This window comes from Corylus avellana, chromosome ca2, assembly GCF_901000735.1.
Source record: "Corylus avellana chromosome ca2, CavTom2PMs-1.0".
Lineage (NCBI taxonomy): Eukaryota > Viridiplantae > Streptophyta > Magnoliopsida > Fagales > Betulaceae > Corylus > Corylus avellana.
In genome coordinates, this window is record NC_081542.1 from 7,638,290 (window position 1) to 7,658,327 (window position 20,038).

Below are 20,038 nucleotides of genomic sequence, written 5' to 3' on the forward strand. Positions count from 1 at the left end.
AAATTCTTATTTATACTTATGTGTAATTAAGATAAAATTAACACCAACAAGATGGCACAAATCTATTGTAACACCCCACCTAAACACATGGCAAATCGTTTACAAATCATCGGTTCAAACTCGTGGTTTTTAAGCTGCATGTGTACTATTTTTCTCTAATGGCATAATATCGGAGACAATCTCATACTATTCTTAAAATGTCCATTCTTTATATTTACTTTCAACTAAACAAGACTCACAGTATGAGCTAGGTTATGTTGATGATTTACTTAGTAAGCCATATGCTTACACAGTTATTTTTCAACCTTCAAAACATCTTTAATTTACAGCTTAACAGGGTTACCCAAAAGAGTGATTATGACTATTCGCAAGGCTTGATACGTTGAGCAAAGACTTGTATAAGCAGATTTATGTATATCATTTGTGTATAGTTGTACTTAAGATGTGCCATTGCATGTTTGTAACTATTTTGTACTCGGTGGCTCTAGTATGTATTGATGATAGAAAATGATATTCGTTCTTATATGTGGTTCTTCCAATTAATTATGTTGGGAGCGCTACAAGTAACACTCCAAGTTAATTACCATACTTAATTAATTTTGGGGGTGTTATATTATAGATAAAGATCCACATCAATTATCTACTCGAATTGCTAGCAATTAGGGTAGGTATGTGAGAGACTTCATATGTGACTCACTTACTCAAATAAAATTTTGGCTGCTCTGCTACCTATCCGAACAAGTGAAATTAGGATTCTCTCTAGTTCATTTGAACTGGATAATATATATTTAGTTATATTATAAGGGTATTTTTGTTCTCTTAAAAAGTAAAAAGACAAAAATACCCATCAAATATAATTAACTGAATATTATCATATTCAAATAAACTGAAAAAAAAATCATGTTCTCAAACAAGTGAGTATCATATGAAATTTCTCATATTACCTGCTTAAATTACTAGCGATCAGAATCACAACTTCAATTCTACTTCTTATTTCTGACCGGAGCTTAACAAGATGCACAAACTCATAAATGACAATTTAATAAAATGAGTAAAGTTTTAAAATATTGATGGTCCTTCTTAATGACTCCTCCACTAGATTTTGGGATGGGCCCGCCAGAGTATGCAGAAAAAGACACTCTTAAAGCGCGTGTATGCTCTTCTGTCAATTCAAGCAATGTAACAAATTTCCAAACTTTATTTCTTCTCCTGTTTTTTATTTTTTTAATTTAATGATGTGGGAATAAAAAGTAGTTATTAGATTAATATTTATATAAAAAAAAATTAATTAATTTTGACTGTTACGTCATTTATTTATACTAAAATTAAAAAAATACTAATGGTGCGTAAGAGGGCCCATAATTCCCAATAAACCCGACCCAGTTCACCCCACTAGAAAGTTCAACCAAGTGGACCATCCCGATCTTGTGGTTAAGAACTTATTATCAAACTTTATATCCACTAATAAATACTTATTAGGCTTAAAGCAAAAGTTTAAGAGTTTATTATCTTTTGTTCTCAAGAGGTAACTTAATCTGTTAGGGACTATGTCTTATGAAGCGGATGTCATTAATTCGAATTTCCCTCCTTCTCTTATGCAGACATGTAAAAAAAAAAAAAAAAAAAACGCTTATTATCTTTTTTTAAAAAAATAAACAAAAATTATATTTCAACACATGTTTTTAGTATTTTTAGATCTATCCCTTCCACATAGTGGACGTCACTTTTAATAATTATTTGAGAAATGGTGGGTGCAGAAAAAATATATATATATATATATATATATATATATATATATATAATAGAGTAAAAATAAATTCTGTCACTTTCTTCTTTTAGGTTTTTTCCTTTGCCCATTCTGAGAGTGGTCATGGACAGCATATTATTAAGTTTAGACTAGGAACTTTCATTATGTTGGTTTCGACCTAACACGGCCTAAACCTTTGTTTAAGGATATATTAACAACATGAACCTTTGATTGGGCCTTGTGTTGGGTAGCCCAATATTCATCCATTTTCTGAAGTTCAAGTTTAGAAATTTTATTCTCAGCTCAAATGTCAGGCCCATCCGTGTTTCTTTGGACTGGAGTGGACGAGTAATGCCATAAGTCTTCCTAAAGTCTTTCTAGAGTCATCTCAAATGTGATATAACCTTTAAAATATCGTTGAATTTGAAATGTGATTTATTGAGTTTTCATCTATTGGTGATTTTGAAAGCCACATCATATTTGCGATGACTCTAAGAACACTTATAACATTACTTGGGGTGGACATGCCACCTGGCCCGGCCTTCTTATTTCTCTCTTTTACTATTTTCTTCAATTTTTTATTTTTTATTTTTTTATGGTTAAGCTGCCATCACAAGTTAAAGATACATGTCTTTTTCTTATTTTACCATGGTTTTTTCGTAGATGATTTTTTTTTTTTTTGGGAATCAAAAGAGTTGTGCTTCCTTGTATAATTCTTTTGGCAAATAATGGACGAGTCTTGCTACTATCATACAATTGAGGGAGAGGCAATAAAAAATAAATGATTCAATAACTAATTTTTAATGTCACATCATTAAATTAAGTTATATAACAATCGTATAAATTAAGTTATATAACAGTCTACTGGATAATATTACTCATAATGGATATATACAAGAGGAATTGTTAGTGGATATATACAAGAGGAATTGTTAGTGATACGGAAGCATGAAAGTTACTTTCTACATACCAACATATAAAAGAAACTGAGGGTGTTTTGTGATTGCAGAACGCAATTATCATTAACCCCTACCATCAGATAAGGCCTTGTATGGTAGGGCAACCAAAAGGTGCTTCAACTTTTTATCCATTTTGTAAAGTTGCCCAGGCTTTCTAGATTTGAGAAACAGCTCAAGTGTTGCTTCTCAAAACAATTTCAGCTTTACCACTTTATTCAAATTACTTAACAAAACAAAGAAGACGCAAAAATTGGTCAATTTGACCAAACGTATGGTTCTAGATAACGTTGTTTTGACTCTTAGCCAACCATGATCTGAATCATGAAGAAGAAGGCAATTTCTTACATAACTAATCTACATTAGATATGAATAAGATATTAAAACCGTCAGTGCAACTGTTGAACAATGCGACAATCTAATAAGTGGCATGTCTACAATATCATACGCTCTCCTTTGAGCTTGGAACTTCGACACCTTGTTTCTCCTCTTCACTCAAGGCTGTAGGTTTCTCCACTGGGGCCTCTGGTATGGAATCGGGTTCTTTTTTAATTTCAGACTCAAACTCTTTTGCTGCCTGAAAGATTGACAGACAAATCAAATACTTCCATAAGTAAAGAGGGAATATTCAAAAAAGCCATGAATGTTCAAATCATGTACAGATTCCGCTAATCTTTAGTGCATATAATAAGTAGCAATCGCTGTTGTGCCACATAATCCATCAGCCAACAATCTCCGAGCAACTTCATCTATTTATATCAAAACTTGGGATTTGAAGGTAAAAAGTTTCAACTTGCAAGATGATTCCATAAAACACCACATAATGCATTGTTTTATGTTTGCTTGTGCAGCTCCCATCCTACTCTACCCTTCTTTAACTACATAAAACAGCACTCCCCTCTCCCCCACACCGTGAGGTGAGGGGGGGTTGCGGGTGCGGAGCAGAAAAAGAACCCAAAAGTACAAAGAGGATGAACCAAAACAAAGGCTTTTCGAAACCCACCACTACATAGGGAAGAAAAATGCAGATATGGTTCTAATTCAAGAAATATAACTCTTTAGAATGGTAGAAAATGCAAGTTCTGCAGTTCCCCCCAGTCATCTACACACACATATAACTATGACTACATTTCAACCTAGAGCTATAAAAGACTTTCACTCTGCAAACAGATCTACCCATAATTAATGTCAGAGAAATGTTAGTGATACTTTTTCCTTTTTAATTCTAATTACCACTGAAGTTTGATACAAAATTACCTATATGTTCGAAGAGAAAGTAACTTGCAAATAGCAAGCATGGAAAGAATGTTATTTTTATGCCTACCTTCAACAGCTCTTGCTTACTAAATACATGTATAAACTGGTAAACAGGATTTGGGAGGTGGGCCCCTTATGACTGTAATTAGATCCTTACCTTGGAGGTAGTTTCAATGAGTCATATGGTTAGCTGATGTGGGTCTAAGAGCAAATACTATAGTAGCAAATATAGGCCTTGAAATGGGGACAGGATATGAATGTTTTATATTATAGCAGGTTGGAGCACTGCAATCGGGTGAGTGGACAAAAAGATCTAGTGTCTAGATGTAGTAATTGGGCTGTGTTTTGTGGTTTGGAAATTGATTGTTTGAGTTGTGTGGTGTTAATAAGGTATGTAGAGTTGTGGTCGTTGTTGAGGTTGTGTGGTTTGGAGAAAATGGGAGAAATGTAAAATAGGGTTTGTAGAAAGGGTTGCATTTTTGGTATTAATGAGTTTACGAGATTTTAAATTTCGTTGGTTTTGTGATGTTTGGTGAGAGAGTTCGGATTGAGGTAGTTTTACATATATAATTTCATTTATGTAGGTTCTGATTCAAATAGTAGGGTTTCTGTTAGAACAAAACTGTCTCAGAATGCCTCGATCGCAACTGCAATTGAATTCTGTTTGAATGTAGCTGGCACAGAATGCCTTGTTCAAACCCGCCTTCGAACAAGACTGCTAAGAGTTGAAAAAGGATTTTCCCGAGGAGAGAGAAAGTTTCAGGGTTTTTAAGTTTAACATGATAACCTATTTGTAATGTAATTTCATGATTATTGGAAATGAGTTTAAGAATAGTTTTCAAGAATAGTTTTAAGAGAATATTTTCAGTATCATAAATAAGTTTTAAGAATAGTATTATGAGCGAAAAATATAAGATATTTCCAGTACGCAAGTTAATCCCAAGGTAGCCCTAGGTCAGGCGGGGTCGTACGCTCGAAGCCCTTAGGATGAATGGGAGAGGACGTTCAACACCCTCAAGTCTAACAGGGTTTTAAGTTCGACACAGGCTAAAGGGAAAAAGACTAGTAAAGTTAATAAGATAAGTTCAATAATAGCAACCAGTTCAGCTATACAAATATATATGAGTTTTCGGTTTAGTGTTTTAGTAAATAGAAAAATCTCTCTTGTTTCACTTCAAGGAAAGGAATTTGCACTAACGTTTTCAGCAAGAGCAAACTATCGTAATGAGTTTTCAAGTAATTGAATATCTCGTCTTAAAGAAGATTTGCACCTTGATTTTTATAAAAAAAAAAGAGTTTTGCATTTTAATGTTTTCAGTTCAACAGAAGAGAGGGAAGTTTTATTAGAACAAAGAGAGCTCACATCACTCACACTAATTTGATTGAGTATTTTCTTACTGAGCATGGATTCACAGTTCCACCTGTAAAATTGTCTAATTTTACAGCTATAGTAGTGAGACGCCGAGCTGCCTGAGGACATTCAGTTCGACCCTTAAGAGTTTGGAGAGACGCCGCTTTTGGAGACCCAGACAAGGATATTGGTCTAGAGATCATCAAGTTAGGGTCTAGTTGACAGTAGTGCCATGTTGATTATGTATATAGTTTGTGAGCTTGTGAACATGTAATCATCATAGTAAGTTGTACGTATTGAACAAGAGATGTATATAAGTTATGAATGTGAATATGTTTTAGTTGGTGCTTTAGTGATTATTTCTATAGTGTTATAAGTTCAGTTAACTTCAAATATATATTAAGCAATTTCTGCTATAGTGTTTTATAAGTAGTAGTAGTAGCGTCACATGGATATTACAAAATAATGTGAATATCCTGCAGAGCATTACAAACACTCACTTGACTACTTTAGTCCATATAACACAGGACACAGCTGAATCAAGATACCAACTACTAACGCAAAGTGGAGTGGATAATAGCTATGCTAACTTGTTTTCACAGATTCAGCAGTAATCATCTAACTCCAGTCCGTCCTTAGGTTTGAAGTCCTCTAAAAGCCATGTTAGCCACCTCATCCTACTGAGAGTCGGGAAAGGGGGGGTGCCTAGCCAGGTGGATCTTTTGTTGTGGGCTGCTGTTCTTCGTAGAAACCTTAATATTACCATTTATAAACTAAAACTAAATCAATACAGTTTCTACTAACGAATAAGCTCAAATTACTGAGATACAAACAGCTGGATGGTTTGACAGCATTTACTCGCGGTTGGTCTTTGCATTAGCACATAATCTTCAAGCCTAGAATGAAACTACTCCAAATATCACAACAGAATAGCACCGCAATTCATAGAGTTCATGCACCAAAATTTCTTGTTAAATTCAGTCTCCCTTTTCTCCCTAAATCAAACCCTAACACAAGCACTAATCTTCAGTTTAATTGCCATTACTTTTGGAAACCAAAACAAACTAAAAGAGCAAAAGGCACCAAAAATCCCCGTTGTAGCAATCCCACAAATTATGCCAAGTGGTAAAATGACTTCACAAATTTACCAAATTCTTGAGCATAACACAACAATTCGGCTCAGCCAAACTAAAATCTTCATTTCCTTTCCATTTTCCATAAACCCTAAACTTTTTTCAACATCACGAAAAAAAATCAGACGCAACTGAATTGACAAACCTGTTGAAAGCTCTTGACGGTCTTGCCAATACTCTTGCCCACTTCGGGCAACTTCTTGGGCCCAAAAACCAGAGCCGCAACTCCCGCAATAACAACCAGCTCGGGCACGCCAAGACCAAACAAAGCGTTGCAGGTGAGACCCTTCTTGGCTGGCTCAGTTCTGGTCCTGGTTCTGGTCACCACCAGAGTGTTACTTTTGGGCTTGGTTTTCTTCAAGAAAGCGGTGGTGGCAATGCTGGAGAGAAAGGAGGAGTTGGAGGAAGAGAAAGGGAGAGAAGGTAAGGGTATTCTTGGATTTGAAGAGAAAGATAGAGTTACAGATGAGATCTCCATGGCTTTTTGGGTTAGTGGGTTTCGGGGATGGTCGGGGAAGATGATGATAAGGTGGGATCACTGGGATGGGTGCTGTGTTTGGACCGGACTTGGAGATTGAGTTTTCATAATAAAATAATCGACTCATATGGATAAATACAAGTCAATTCATGCCTTTTTTAATTTTAATTTTATTTTTCTACATTTAAAAAGGGAAAGAATATTTTCTACTTTGCCCTTCATGACAGATTCATTTAAATTAGTAGGTGACATATAAAACTGAGTAATTCTATAAATTATTTTTGTGTCGTTTTATCAGTGGCGAATACAAAGGAGGGGGAGGGGAGGGGAGGGGGAAGGGGTGCTCGCCTCTCCAAAATTTTTGAATTTTTTTTTTCTAAGGGCCTTTTTTTTTTTTTTTTTTTAAGTTTTCTTGACCCTAGCCCTTAGTTCTCATTCTCCTGCCCATACTCTTTTTCTTTCTTCCCCTCTTAATACAAATTCCTAGATTGCTAGATCTGTTACTGCTAATAGTGATTTTAAAAGTCATATCATATATTGAGTGACACAAGAGTAACTTTTAGCATTACTCAAACACGACTTACTAACCTATTTAATAAAGAGGTTATGTTAGGTTGATCAAAACACGACCGGTTTATCCTGTTTTGACTTGTATATGAACTTATGAATTTTAGCTTTTTTTAAAGTTTTGTTTTTCAATTATAAAAAATAAAAATAATAAATAATAATAATAATTTAATTTAATTTATACGGATTATATGGGTCATCTATGGGTTAAGCAAATTGATTCAAGATTGACTCCTTTATTTATTTATTTATTTATTTTTATAATCAAACAAAGGAAACGGGGAAGGGGTAACAATGGAGGGTCCTTACCACACCTAAAACGAACAAAACTAAGAAAAGAAAAAGAAGTGAGAATGTTTCCGAACACAAGGTGAGAAGATTGACTCCTTTATTACATGCATTAATTTAGGTCTACCTTAACCATAACTCAATTATAAAAAAAATTAACCCGTTAAATTTATATCTAATTTACAAATCTTGTCAAAATTATCTGCCCTAATTAATAGAGTCAGGGAGTCGGGCATGTAAATATATATAGCGCATTATTCAACAAACTTCGTTCCAATTCATGTTCAACATCCACCCACATGCGGCATGCCCTTTTCCCCAAGACTCACTTGTCGCTCCCTCTTAAACCTCAACAAACCCAAAACCACCCACCACCTTAAACAAATTCATGCCCAGTTGATCACCAACGGCCTCAGATCACCCCCTCTGTTGGCCAAACTCATTGACCAATATTGCGCCGTTTCATCCTTCCCGCATGCCCATTTAGTGCTCGAACACTTCGGCAACCCAAACCTCTTCCTCTTGAACACTTTGATACGCTGCGCTCGCCCTAAAGACTCAATTCTTGTTTTTGCCAATTGGGTTTCAAAGGAAGACACCTTTTTAGATTTCGATGATTTTACGTACATTTTCGTTATTGGGGCTTGCGCTAGAACTCCATCACTGTCCACATTGTGGGAAGGGAGACAAATACATGGAAGGGTTTTGAGACATGGGGTTGTGTCAAATATTTTGGTGCAAACCACAACGATACATTTTTATGCCAATAATAAGGATGTTTATTCGGCACGAAGGGTGTTTGATGAAATGGCGGTGAGAAGTAATGTTACGTGGAATGCGATGATTACTGGGTATTGTTCGCAAAGAGAAAGGACTAAGGAATGTGCTCGCGATGCATTGTCGTTGTTCCGGGACATGTTGGTTGGTGTTTGCGGGCTGAAACCGACTGATACCACAATGGTTTGCATTCTTTCCGCGGCTTCTCAAATGGGTGTGCTGGAAACTGGGGCTTGTGTTCATGGGTATATAGAGAAGACAGTTTGTGTTCCTGAAAATGATGTGTTTATTGGCACTGGTTTGGTTGATATGTATTCAAAATGTGGGTGCCTTGAGGGTGCTTTATCTGTTTTTAGGCGAATGAAAGACCGCAATGTATTGACTTGGACAGCAATGGCAACTGGACTAGCTATCCATGGGAGAGGAAAGGAAGCATTGGAGCTTTTGGATGCAATGGGGGATTATGGTGTTAAGCCCAATGCAGTGACTTTTACTAGCTTGTTATCAGCATGTTGCCATGTGGGGCTTGTTGAAGAAGGTTTTCATTTGTTTGATAAGATGAAGAGTAATTTTTGTGTCACGCCTGGAATGCAGCATTATGGCTGCATGGTTGATCTTCTTGGTCGCGCCGGACACTTGAAAGAGGCGTATGAATTTGTAATGGGGATGCCGATTGAACCCGATGCCATATTGTGGAGGAGTTTGCTAAGTGCTTGCAAAGTTCATGGGGATGTTGTAATGGGTGAGAAGGTGGGGAAGCTTCTCCTCCAGCTACAGCAGGAGAAGAGTGCTGCGGATGTGATTGTTAGGTGTGAAGACTATGTAGCTTTGTCGAATGTTTATGCTTCAGCAGAAAGGTGGGAGGATGTGGAGATTGTGAGAGACGACATGAAGATTAAAAAGACACAGAACAAGCCTGGTTTTAGTTCAGTCCAGACCATGAACAAATTGTCTATTCAAAGCATTGTAGGCATCAAGTGAACGATGAGAAGCTAGAATTAGCGAAAAGAATTCATCAGTTAGTGCCTTATGGAAATGAGAATCTAAATGCCACCTTTGTTCATTTATAAAAGAAAGAATAGGGAAAGAATGTTGGGCTATTGATGGTTGGGATTTCTTCTTGGATTCCAAAAGATCCACCCTAACGTTAATGTTTCAAGTAATGTTTCATCTACAAATCTTTTACAAGCTGCTGATACATGTTAAAATTGGAGCCAAATCAGCTACTAAAATAATCTTTTAACATCTCTCAATCACAGGCTAACGCATGTAAATAACAGTCATATACCATTGTTATCATGACTAACCATTTCATAAGGTACCGTTTGGCAATCAACATGACATTACACTGTATTGTTCACAAAAAAAATATAATTAAAAAAATTAAAAAAGAAAATAATAATTGGTATAGAAAAGTGAAAAAGTGGTATTAAAAAATGAAAAAAAAAATGATGTGATATGAAAGTGAGAATATTTTGAAGTAGATTTTTTTTTTTTTTAAAAAAAAAAGGTAAAATCCACATACCCTCCTCAAACTACCACCCAATTGACAATGTCCATCCCAAACTTTCAATTGTGATAATGTCCCTTCCAAACTACCAAAACATTGTCAATGTCCCCCCTAAGGTTAGCAATAAGACAAAAATGCCCCTATAGATTTCTCAATAAGACAAAAATATCCCTATAAATTAAAAAAAAAAATTGATTTAAAAAAAAGGAAAAATTTAAATTTAAAAATAATATTAAAAAAAAAACAATTTTTTTAAACAATTTTTTTTTTAAAAAAAAAAAACTATTTTTATTTTTTAGTTTTAAAAAACAAAAAATTTCATTTTATTAAACGAAAATTTTATTTTTTTAAACATAAATTTTTATTTAAATAAAATTATAAAACAAAAATTAAAAAAAAAAAAAAAAAAAAAACGAAAATTTTCAATTTTTATAAATAAAAAAAAAATCGAAAATTTTTAAATTTTTTTCTTATAAAATTGATTTTAAAAAAGAAAAAATTGGCCAAGTTTGGATTTTTTTTTATTTTTTTTTGTTAGTTTTAGGTTTTTTCTAGAAGTTTTAGTATTTTTGTTTATATTTTACTAAGGGTAATTTCGTCATTGGGGGAAACATTGACAATTTTTGGTAGTTTGAGGGGGACATTGTCACAATTGAAAGTTTGAAGGAGACATTGTCAATTGAGTGGTAGTTTGAGGGGGTTATATGAACTTTCCAAAAAAAAAAAAAATGAAGTGAATAATGTGTAGGGGTTGTGTTGTTTAACAAACACCCCCTCTCCACAGCATGGACATGACAACAATTGCATCACTAGCTGCGCAACTAATTTGTGCCTGATGGCCTGATGATTAGAATAAGCAGCAATGTATACTTCGCTCTAAAGAAATCAAAAAAACAATCTTGGAGAGATCATCAATAGGCACTTAGTGCCCTATTGTGTCAAAATGATGTTGAACACAAAAGTTCAGACACATGTAGGGAGCCCCAACAAGACATGAGCGGGGATGAATAAGTTTTGGCCAACTTGACAAGATAAGCCGTTACATCGAGCATCACATTGATCAGTAGAGTTAATAAATAGAGGTTGTTCAATTAACAGTGTAGTTAACATAAAGAATAGGGTTTCTTACATACAGTAAAACCAAAAATAGTACTGCATTATGATCATTCTTCAAATCATCCTTTACTGCTACTGCTCCCCGTTGGACTGCGGCCCACAAGGACTTACACCCCCACGGATCCGCTTCTGAAGATGCTCCAAACTAGCCACTCGCTGCATAGAAGCTGTTCTTCCCATCTTGTTTCCTGCTGCTGATTTCTGCTGCACATTTTCAATAGGGGGAATGTCTGCCAAGCCATTGTTGACTCTCAGATCATGAGTAGACACATTATTGTTGGCATTGGGTTGATAAAAGTGATGGTTTGAGCCATCTTGCACGGGCACGGCAGCATCTGTTGATGTATCAGAAGGGCTTCCATCAAATGATGGCATTGCCACCGTGGATATCTCAGACATGGCATGGAACATTGGGTTCAATCCAGTAATTCTTTTGACTGTCTCTTCTGCCATCTTAACCTGGAAATAAAATCACATGGATAGAAGAAATAATTAATAAATCAGTTCCTGTTCTCCTTCAGCAAAATTTCGATCTTTAATTAAGAACCTCTAATAATCGAGTTTCAATCCGCCTTAGAGAGTATAGTGTAGGTTTTGATGCATGCCCATCAGGCAAGAAGCTCAGCTTTACGAACAATTGAAATAAATAACTTACCTTTGCTCTAAATGTTTCAACATCTGCTTTTAAAACTCTATTGTCAACAGCTGCTTCATTGTACTTCTGGCTTATGTCAGTAAGACGCTTTAACAGCGAAGAATTTTCAACTCTTAGTTCAGCAACCTATTAAGGACATTGAGTTAGAAAATCTATCCAAGATTTATAAAGGGAAATAAATAATAAAAGGCAAAAACAATGGATCAAAAAGAAAGAAGGCCACACCTTCGTCTCAAGCTCAGTCAAATGGGCCTGCTTTCTTCTTCTTGAGCGTCTGGCCGACTCCCTATTGGAAAGCATCCTAAAACATATCATATGAATTAATTAATGAAAATGAATTCAACATGCATATATATGAACCATGAAATAGATCCCTCAATGAAAAACATGAAGAGGATAAAAAGTGTACACACTTTAACAGTACAGCGGTATAGCTTTTCTATCGGATATGAGAACACATGGTCCATATTGCAGGAAACTGCTTTTTGTGGGAACAAGTATTAATGCCCATTGAAGATGAATTTATGTCAACTTGACTGTACACCAAGTTCATAAATTATACCACCGGGTCCCCAGTGGATATAACAAACCCCAACATCTGCAAATATCATACCTAAAACATTATTAATACAACAGCAGAGAATATAGTTACCTCCTGACACGTTTCACATCAGCAGGGTCCGTACTCTGAGTCAGTTCATTTTCTCCTTCAACTTCCTCGTCATCTGATAGTTCTCTAGATGATCCACTTGTTGTTGACCTCACTGGGACCCCAGATTTCTTTTGAATTGTAGGTAAGGATTTACTCCCAAGTGCTCCATTAGAGTCCTTCTCTCTTGACCTAGATGAATCACACCCAGCTCCTACATAGGTAATTATATTAGATACACGATAAAAAAGTAAATAAAAATAAAAAACCTAAGAAGATAACTGTATTTCTCATCATCCACACATAATTCCAAAGCCGAGCCAGTGAAGTCTATGAAAAGGGAAAAGAAGGAGGTACCTATGCAAGAAAAAGATTATGAACACACACATGCCATATTATTACCATCACCAACCATATATAAATGAAAGGCACTCTATTTGGCTCTCCACTCTATTTTCTATAGTCACCAGTGCAATATTCTGGCCAATTTCCATTTATGCAATTAGAACCCCCCATCCCCACCCCAATTCAGTTAATTATTTTGGTCACCAAAAAATGCCATCAATCAATTATTAAAACCATCTGCTGCAAAAATGTGGACGTATACCAGTCACACCAAAGTTGACATACACTTTCTCTACGACTGTAGAGTTTGCCTCAAGCGAAGCATCTATGTTCCAGACTTGCCAAAGGAATAGTACAACAACCTATGTCCGTGTAATGAGCAACAAAAGTATCTAAAATTGGATTTAAAAATGAGCAAAAAATATCCAAATTATTTTTCAATAGTTCACTAAACTGAGGTGCTCCATGGTGAAACATCTTAAAGGCAAGCTACTAATGCATATCCATTCTTTAGTCTGGACCCCTGACTGCTGGGAACATGGCACCTGCAGTGAAGTGCCTGTGGAATTCCATTAGGAGCTGCTGGATGTGGTCTAGTGATCAGTTATCAGTGATTGTGGAAGACGATGATTGTTGCTCTTGGAAATTCATTACTCAATTTTTACCTACTTTCCTAACCGTGTCAAGTACTTATTAGCAATGGCATTCTTATTGGTTTCTGGAGGATCTAGGTTAAGGGGATCTACACTTTGAAGCATCTTTCCCTTATCACTTCTTCAATTTGTTGTACTCCTTCAGATTAAGATAGGGTGGTGAAGACAATCTTTGTTAAGTACCTTCCACTAGAGGGTTGTTCAATGTTAGATCATACTGCAATGTCCTTGTTCCCAAAGATAGCCTTTCCCTTGGAGGAATATTTGGCATAATAAGTTTCCCTTGAAAGTGGTGCTCTTTGCTTAGTTGGCCGCTTTAAGGAAGATCTTTACCACGTGCAACCTAAGGAAGCGACATGTTATTGTTGTTGATTGATGTTGCATATGTAAGAAGAGTAGGGAGTCAGTGCATCACCTTTTAGTCCAATGTGAGATTGCTAGCACCTACGGAATTCTATATTCAGTAATGTAGGTTAATTTGGGATATGCCTATACGAGTGGTAGACCTTTCCACTTGCTGAAAAGGGCAATTTGGTATGCTTTAGTTTGTTGCAGTGTTGAAGATGGTACCGTCCTACCTAATGTGGTTTGGAGGGAAATAAATTATCAGAGTTTTGAAGTCCTTGAGAGGACATTGGTGGAATTGAAGGATTTTTTTCTTCAAGACACTTTACCACTGTGTAGCTGCCCTTTCATTTTAATATTTCTAGCTTTTATTTTTTATTTTATTTTTTCTGCTAGTTAGATATATGTCTTGTATACTTCTTGCATACTTATGTTGCACCTTTACTCTTTTTTAATAAATCTGCAATTACTTATTAAAAAAAAAAAAGAGTTTTGGCCGTCCAATGAAAGAATAGCCTCTTCTCCAAATGTTTCTCCTCTAAAAGTGACCTGTTTCACTTTTTATCTGCAATCTTAGTGATACAAGGTGGAAAGATCTACACTCCAAGCTTACATTCCTGGGGCACATTAATTGGCCAACGGTCCTTGTCAAGTAGGGCTGTCTCATTAAAACATTTTGGCTGCTTTTATTTTCAAAGGTGTGGTCATTTGAACAGGGTCACCTGACTTTCATTTATTCTACTGGGGAGTGACGGCTGTTTTTATCCATTGCTATATTTTTGCCATAATTCATAGTTGCAGCTTCGTGGACCCATCATGAATATTAAAACATTGTTTTACTTATTATTCTCTGTTCTTAAAAGAAAAAAGGAATCATCTTATATACAGGTACAAACATACAAACAGTTAAGTGATGCAAACCTTTAGAAGGGGCTTGGGATCCCAATTGTGAAGTAGAGGAAGTTTGCAATCCATTGTCAGCTAAAGCAGCAGATTCTTGAGGCTTTACTAAAGACGCCTGTTCACATGAATAAAACACACTTAGTTAACTAGTATTATCTGATACAAAATATTGGCTTCAGATCTGCTTCAATCAAAGATATAAATCATATGCAATACAAGTATGAAGCATATAGACATTCTTATTCCCAAACCACAGTTGCTATAAAATGTTTAAATAGATGATTTAAAAGGAGTACACCCCAAATCGATGCAAGGTTTATTAAGTTAAGATCCATAACTTGTCGATTAAATATATGAATCAGAAGACTTGATTAAATCATATAGCTTAGAGCTGTGGCTTATTTATACTTTCTTGATATTCTAACATGTGACTTGTTAGATTTTGCTTTAGATCAGTTTTATTATCTTTAGTTTACAAAATGAGAAGTCAGCAAAACCATGTGTAAGTACCTCAAGCCTGATGTGACCAAAGAAAAAGAAACAAATTAAGAGGTTTGGGGATTTTGATTACTTCATCAAACCTTCACTTACTCGGCCTTAAAAATCAAAGAAAGAAATATAGGGGAAAAGAATGAGGAGAAAGGGAAACACAGATGATTTAACACAGAAATTTTGTTCCAGCAAAAGTACAAAATTGTAGTCCTGAGGCAGAAAGATGATGATCCAAGCAAAGGTAAAATAAGAAGCAGCACAATTGGGTGAGGCACAGGGAACAGTATTTATATGTAGAAAAAGATGGAGGACGGATAGACAACATTGTGGCTACCTTGGACTGAAGTAGTACAAAAAGGCACCAGAACTGGTGAGTGACTAGACAATCAAAAATGGGTTGTGAATAGCTGCAATTATATGAAACCTCAATATAGGAGATTATTCATATCATTTGATAGTTTCTAGAAAGGGCTTCAAACAATTGATGATTTCATACTGGACTTAACGTCAGCTGTGCCACAAAATATAGCAATCTGTGTATTCAAGATAATAGCATATTGTACAGGAAAAGAGATGATGATTCTACCACATGAAAGAAATATGCCTTGCCCATGTAGCCACGCTGCGAAAATTGTTTTGCCAAACCAACAGAAAAGAAAAGAATAACACATATCAAGGGATACCATAATCCATGCCTAGATGGATTACAAGAGTAAAAAAAAAAATTCCTTCTTAGCTTTCTTGATAGCATATATTGAGAAGTCCAACTCATTTGAGGAAAAGTTCAAAGTAAATACATGTCACAGAGAAAATCAAATTATATACTTCATAAAACAAAAACTTCTGCAACCAATTCTCAGGTAGGTATTAATTATACTATACATTGTGGGAAAGTGTTCCTCAAAATCAAGGAGGCCAAGGTCACAGCAAGTTGGGCTATCAACATGTGACACAGGCGGGTTATTATGAAGTTAGATGCCTAAATGGGTTTGTTGAAACTTGATGTTGGTTTGTTTGGCAATTGATCATTGGCTTAAACTTGATGTTGTATTCTAATATTTTTGAAGCCTTAACGCGAAGTAATTTAAAGAGCACCCCCTTTAGACCCTGTGACTCCTTGTCTTTATTCTATTCAAGGTTCTAGCAAAGTTTAAGCTCAATCTTATGCGGGCTGCAGCCCTTCATTTGTTTCTAGGGATATTATCTTTTTATAGAAAAAAAGTTGCTTTCCCTAATATTTTTAACATGCCCCGGAAAACAGGTATTGTCCTCTTTAACCCAAAACTCTCTCCATTCCGTTTTTCTTTTTTGATAAGTAATTGGCCCCAAAGGGAGGAAAAATGGGAGAATCTAACTAGTGACCTTCGCTTCATGAAGCATAGTCTTCAGCCGATTAAGCTATCTCTTGGAAATCCATTCTTTTTTTTTTTTGTTTTTTAAGAATACATTACTGACTTAAGCATTGGAGGCTTCTTGATCCCCGAGAGCCGGTGCTTTTCCTGTGACCTTCTCCCCATTTTGCAGCTAACCCGTCATATATTAGGAGCTGATTTTCTGTTTATCTCATAAAAGAATGACCATATTCAAACTTTCACTTCCTTTTAGTTCCCTTCCTTCCGCTTTCCCGCATCCAAATGCAAGCTACAAATAATTCCAAACACCTAAAAAACGGAACCCTTTGGCTGTGTTTGGCAAAGGGCCAGACCGGACCAGACCCAAAAATCAAAAAAATTCTTCTCAAAATCAACTATAACATTTTTACTTTTTACATCACATCAATCACTTTTTTTTACTATTCATATAAAAAAAATCACTACAAAACAAATTTTTTCACTTTTTTATACAAAACATTCTTACTTTTTTCTCTCATATCAATCAAATATGCTACAGTGCCGTTCCACTCCTCGCTTTTTGTCTGGTCTAGCTCCTAACAGAGTAACGTTTTCACATCTCATGCTTAGTTGGCCTCTAACCGACTACGGTTCTTTTGCTTCTAAGAATATTACCTTTTATAGCAAAAACTCACATTCACTGATATCGCACGTGCCCCCACAAGCAAGCCTTGCATTTAAACAAGTAATTTTGATCACAGGACTCATTCTGTAGTCAAATGGCAGAAAAAACTTTGTCCTAGTAATGTTTTTCAACTTGGGTCATTTTTCTTATTTCTATTTTCTTTGTCACTTCATGCACAACCAAACTCACCAATGATCGCAAAAACATTGAAATCGGTTTCCCCAGAAGTTATTTAAGATTAGAAAAGAAAGAAAGAAAAAAATCTAATAATCTGTTTGGATGCCAAGAAAACGCTAGAAAAGAAAACAAATCAATATTCTGAATCCCAAATTTCTCAATATATGGGAAGCAAGCACACACTAACAAAAAAAAAAAAAAAATCACAATAAACCAACTATTCAGCTCAGTTCAGCTGAAACCAAAACAGCATAAGAAACACAAGCAAAACAACTTAAAACCAGATCCAAACTTTTTCTTTCCCGTAAGTTTCTCGGCAACGACAAAACCCAGAACTTAGAAAAAGAAAAACGATTGTAAACAATAACAAAAGAAATTTACCCGAGTTAAAGCCACAGCAGCACAAGCAAGATTGAGCTTGCTTTTAAGGAAGGCCTGGTACTCCTCGGAGTCGATCGGGATGTTCGGAGGAGGCGTATTAAACGACGTCGTGGTAGTGGTATTACCATTAGCCTTAGCCGCAGCCTTGTTGTTCTGGTTATTATCATTATTATTAGTAGTAACAGCATTCTGGGTGCGATTGTTGTCGCTGTCGTGGTCGTCCTTGATCTCGACGACGCCGTCGTTTTTGGCGGACGAGGCGTCGGACGCGGCGTTGGCGGAGGCCTCCAGCTGGAAGAAGCGCTGGAAGGCCCACTCCGATGGGCTCCGGTTCATTCTAGACGATTCGTCCACTTGTCCGGTTCCAGACGGCAGTGGGGGTGACCAGAATTGGTCGGAGATTTCATCCACTGAGAACACCCTATCCATTATCCTCTCTGTTTCTCCAATCTCTATCTCTCTCTCTCTGTCTCCTAGTCTTTGTGTTGTTGCACTTTCTCCTGTCAGCATGAATTTCAGGATGATTTTATCTGGTTGCTGACGTGGATTTGGCTATGGTGGGGTTGTTTGGTCAAAGGAAAAAGCATGTTGGGAATCGTTTATTATTTGTTGATTTTGTTGTTATATTTCTTTTGATGTTGCAATATTTGTATTTTTTTTTTTTAACATGACCACACAAAGGTAAGGAGAGGAAAAATTTGAATTACTGACTTCCGTTTCATGAGGCGTGGTTCAAAGCGGATTGAACTACCCCTTGAGGACCATAAATCTTATTTGCTATAATGTCTTGTTTTTTTGGTCAATACTTAGTACCTAAAGCCAAATCACATACGCTGGACCGTTGAAAAAACTATATTCTTTTAATAGTACGAGAAATGTTAGAAAGTTATTTTATTATTTATTTTTTTCGTTTTTGTAACAATTTTTTGTTGTAAATCTAATGAGCAAAATCCATTTTTCGTGTGCACGAGTATTCAACTACGAATCTATAAAGTTAATTAGTGGGGCTAGATTGTAGTAACAAAAATTTGAGGGGACCAAGTGAAAAAAAAAAAAAAAACAATGTTTTTAGTAAATTTAACTAGTACTCTCTAGTTCTGCGTGTATTGCAAATCCCATACGCATGACTCCCGGTGACAGTTTGAGCTCTCCGTCGTATAAAATTTTTGACTTTCAAACTCATATTAAAAGATTTCTTTATTAAATCTGATTAAGGTTCAATTTTGAGTTTAGATCTTATCAAATCTTCAATGAATCTGTTTGAGGTCTAATTAAAAGTGAATTAAAGTTAATCTCAAAACCCATTTGATGAGTGGTTTAATCCAAATCCTTATATCAGATATTATTGTTTTGCCATGTCTACTCTTTCGAGCTATTTGATCTTTCAAGAATTGAATTCACAGGAAGAGTTGGATGCATATGTGAATCACAATACTATCTTATCAACTTTGTTTCATCTCACTTTGTAAATTGAATTACATCAAACAATAAGTTTTATTCTTCTATAATATTATATAAAAATCCATAGAAATTACGTATATTTCCTTAATCTGCTGAAGGAACGCAATAATATGTGAAGTTTAAAAAATGAAGATAATGTAGAAAGCATTATAATAATAAAAGAAAAAAAAAAGAAAAGTCAATGTTGGTTGGCCAATCGGATGCATAATTAAGGTTGTTGCTATCTTTATAAATCAAAAGGTCAAACTAGCAAAGATGTTTTGAAGATCTACTAATTGTATTTCCCATTCTTGAATTTATAATATAAGTAAATGATAGCTACATGAAATTAGTAAAAAATAATTTGGAGTTCTCTTTGATATTTAAGGTGGAATTTCACTTTTATCAACGCAAGGATTTTAAGAAAAATGATTATCCATGTTTTAGATTTAGTTTGCACAAAGCAGATATGTTCCTTAAATGCAATTGTACCTAGATTAGCGGAAGTTTGAAGTCATTTTTATGACTTTATAACCTTCATATCTTTTGGTTATGGTTTTTCAGAGCTGTATGCTCTGTGTTATAAGGGCTTTATGCCCGTGAAATTTCATCAATGAAAGTTCTATATTTTTCAAAAAAAAAAAAAAAAATGATTATCCCATCAAAATGGAGACTATCTATTTAAGGGTAAAGATATTGACCACGCCCGGCGTGCTTCAACAGTGAAGCACGCCGGCCGTGATTTTTTTTTTTATTATTATTTTATTATTTTAATTTTTTTGAAAAAAAAAAAAAAAAAAAT

At 35.4% G+C, this 20,038-nt stretch overlaps 3 protein-coding genes across 3 annotated transcripts; 1 reads left to right on the top strand and 2 right to left on the bottom strand.

Annotated features, from left to right (window-relative positions):
• Nucleotides 1-2,889: 2,889 nt before the first annotated feature.
• On the bottom strand, nt 2,890-7,030 carry LOC132172272 (sec-independent protein translocase protein TATA, chloroplastic). Its single transcript, XM_059583747.1, has 2 exons — nt 6,590-7,030; nt 2,890-3,280 (listed from the first exon to the last, which is right to left on the bottom strand). Exons 1-2 carry the CDS (start codon nt 6,920-6,922, stop codon nt 3,146-3,148), a joined length of 468 nt encoding a protein of 155 aa, XP_059439730.1. The 5' UTR covers nt 6,923-7,030; the 3' UTR covers nt 2,890-3,145.
• A 1,037-nt stretch (nt 7,031-8,067) lies between these two features.
• LOC132172016 (pentatricopeptide repeat-containing protein At3g18970) lies at nt 8,068-9,664 on the top strand. Its single transcript, XM_059583438.1, has one exon. It carries the CDS (start codon nt 8,084-8,086, stop codon nt 9,533-9,535), a length of 1,452 nt encoding a protein of 483 aa, XP_059439421.1. The 5' UTR covers nt 8,068-8,083; the 3' UTR covers nt 9,536-9,664.
• A 1,400-nt stretch (nt 9,665-11,064) lies between these two features.
• LOC132172074 (light-inducible protein CPRF2) lies at nt 11,065-18,277 on the bottom strand. The gene is made up of 6 exons (XM_059583507.1): nt 17,797-18,277; nt 14,749-14,845; nt 12,488-12,698; nt 12,061-12,136; nt 11,836-11,961; nt 11,065-11,639 (listed from the first exon to the last, which is right to left on the bottom strand). The coding sequence occupies exons 1-6, from the start codon at nt 18,223-18,225 to the stop codon at nt 11,253-11,255; spliced, it is 1,326 nt and encodes a 441-aa protein (XP_059439490.1). The 5' UTR covers nt 18,226-18,277; the 3' UTR covers nt 11,065-11,252.
• Nucleotides 18,278-20,038: the final 1,761 nt, after the last annotated feature.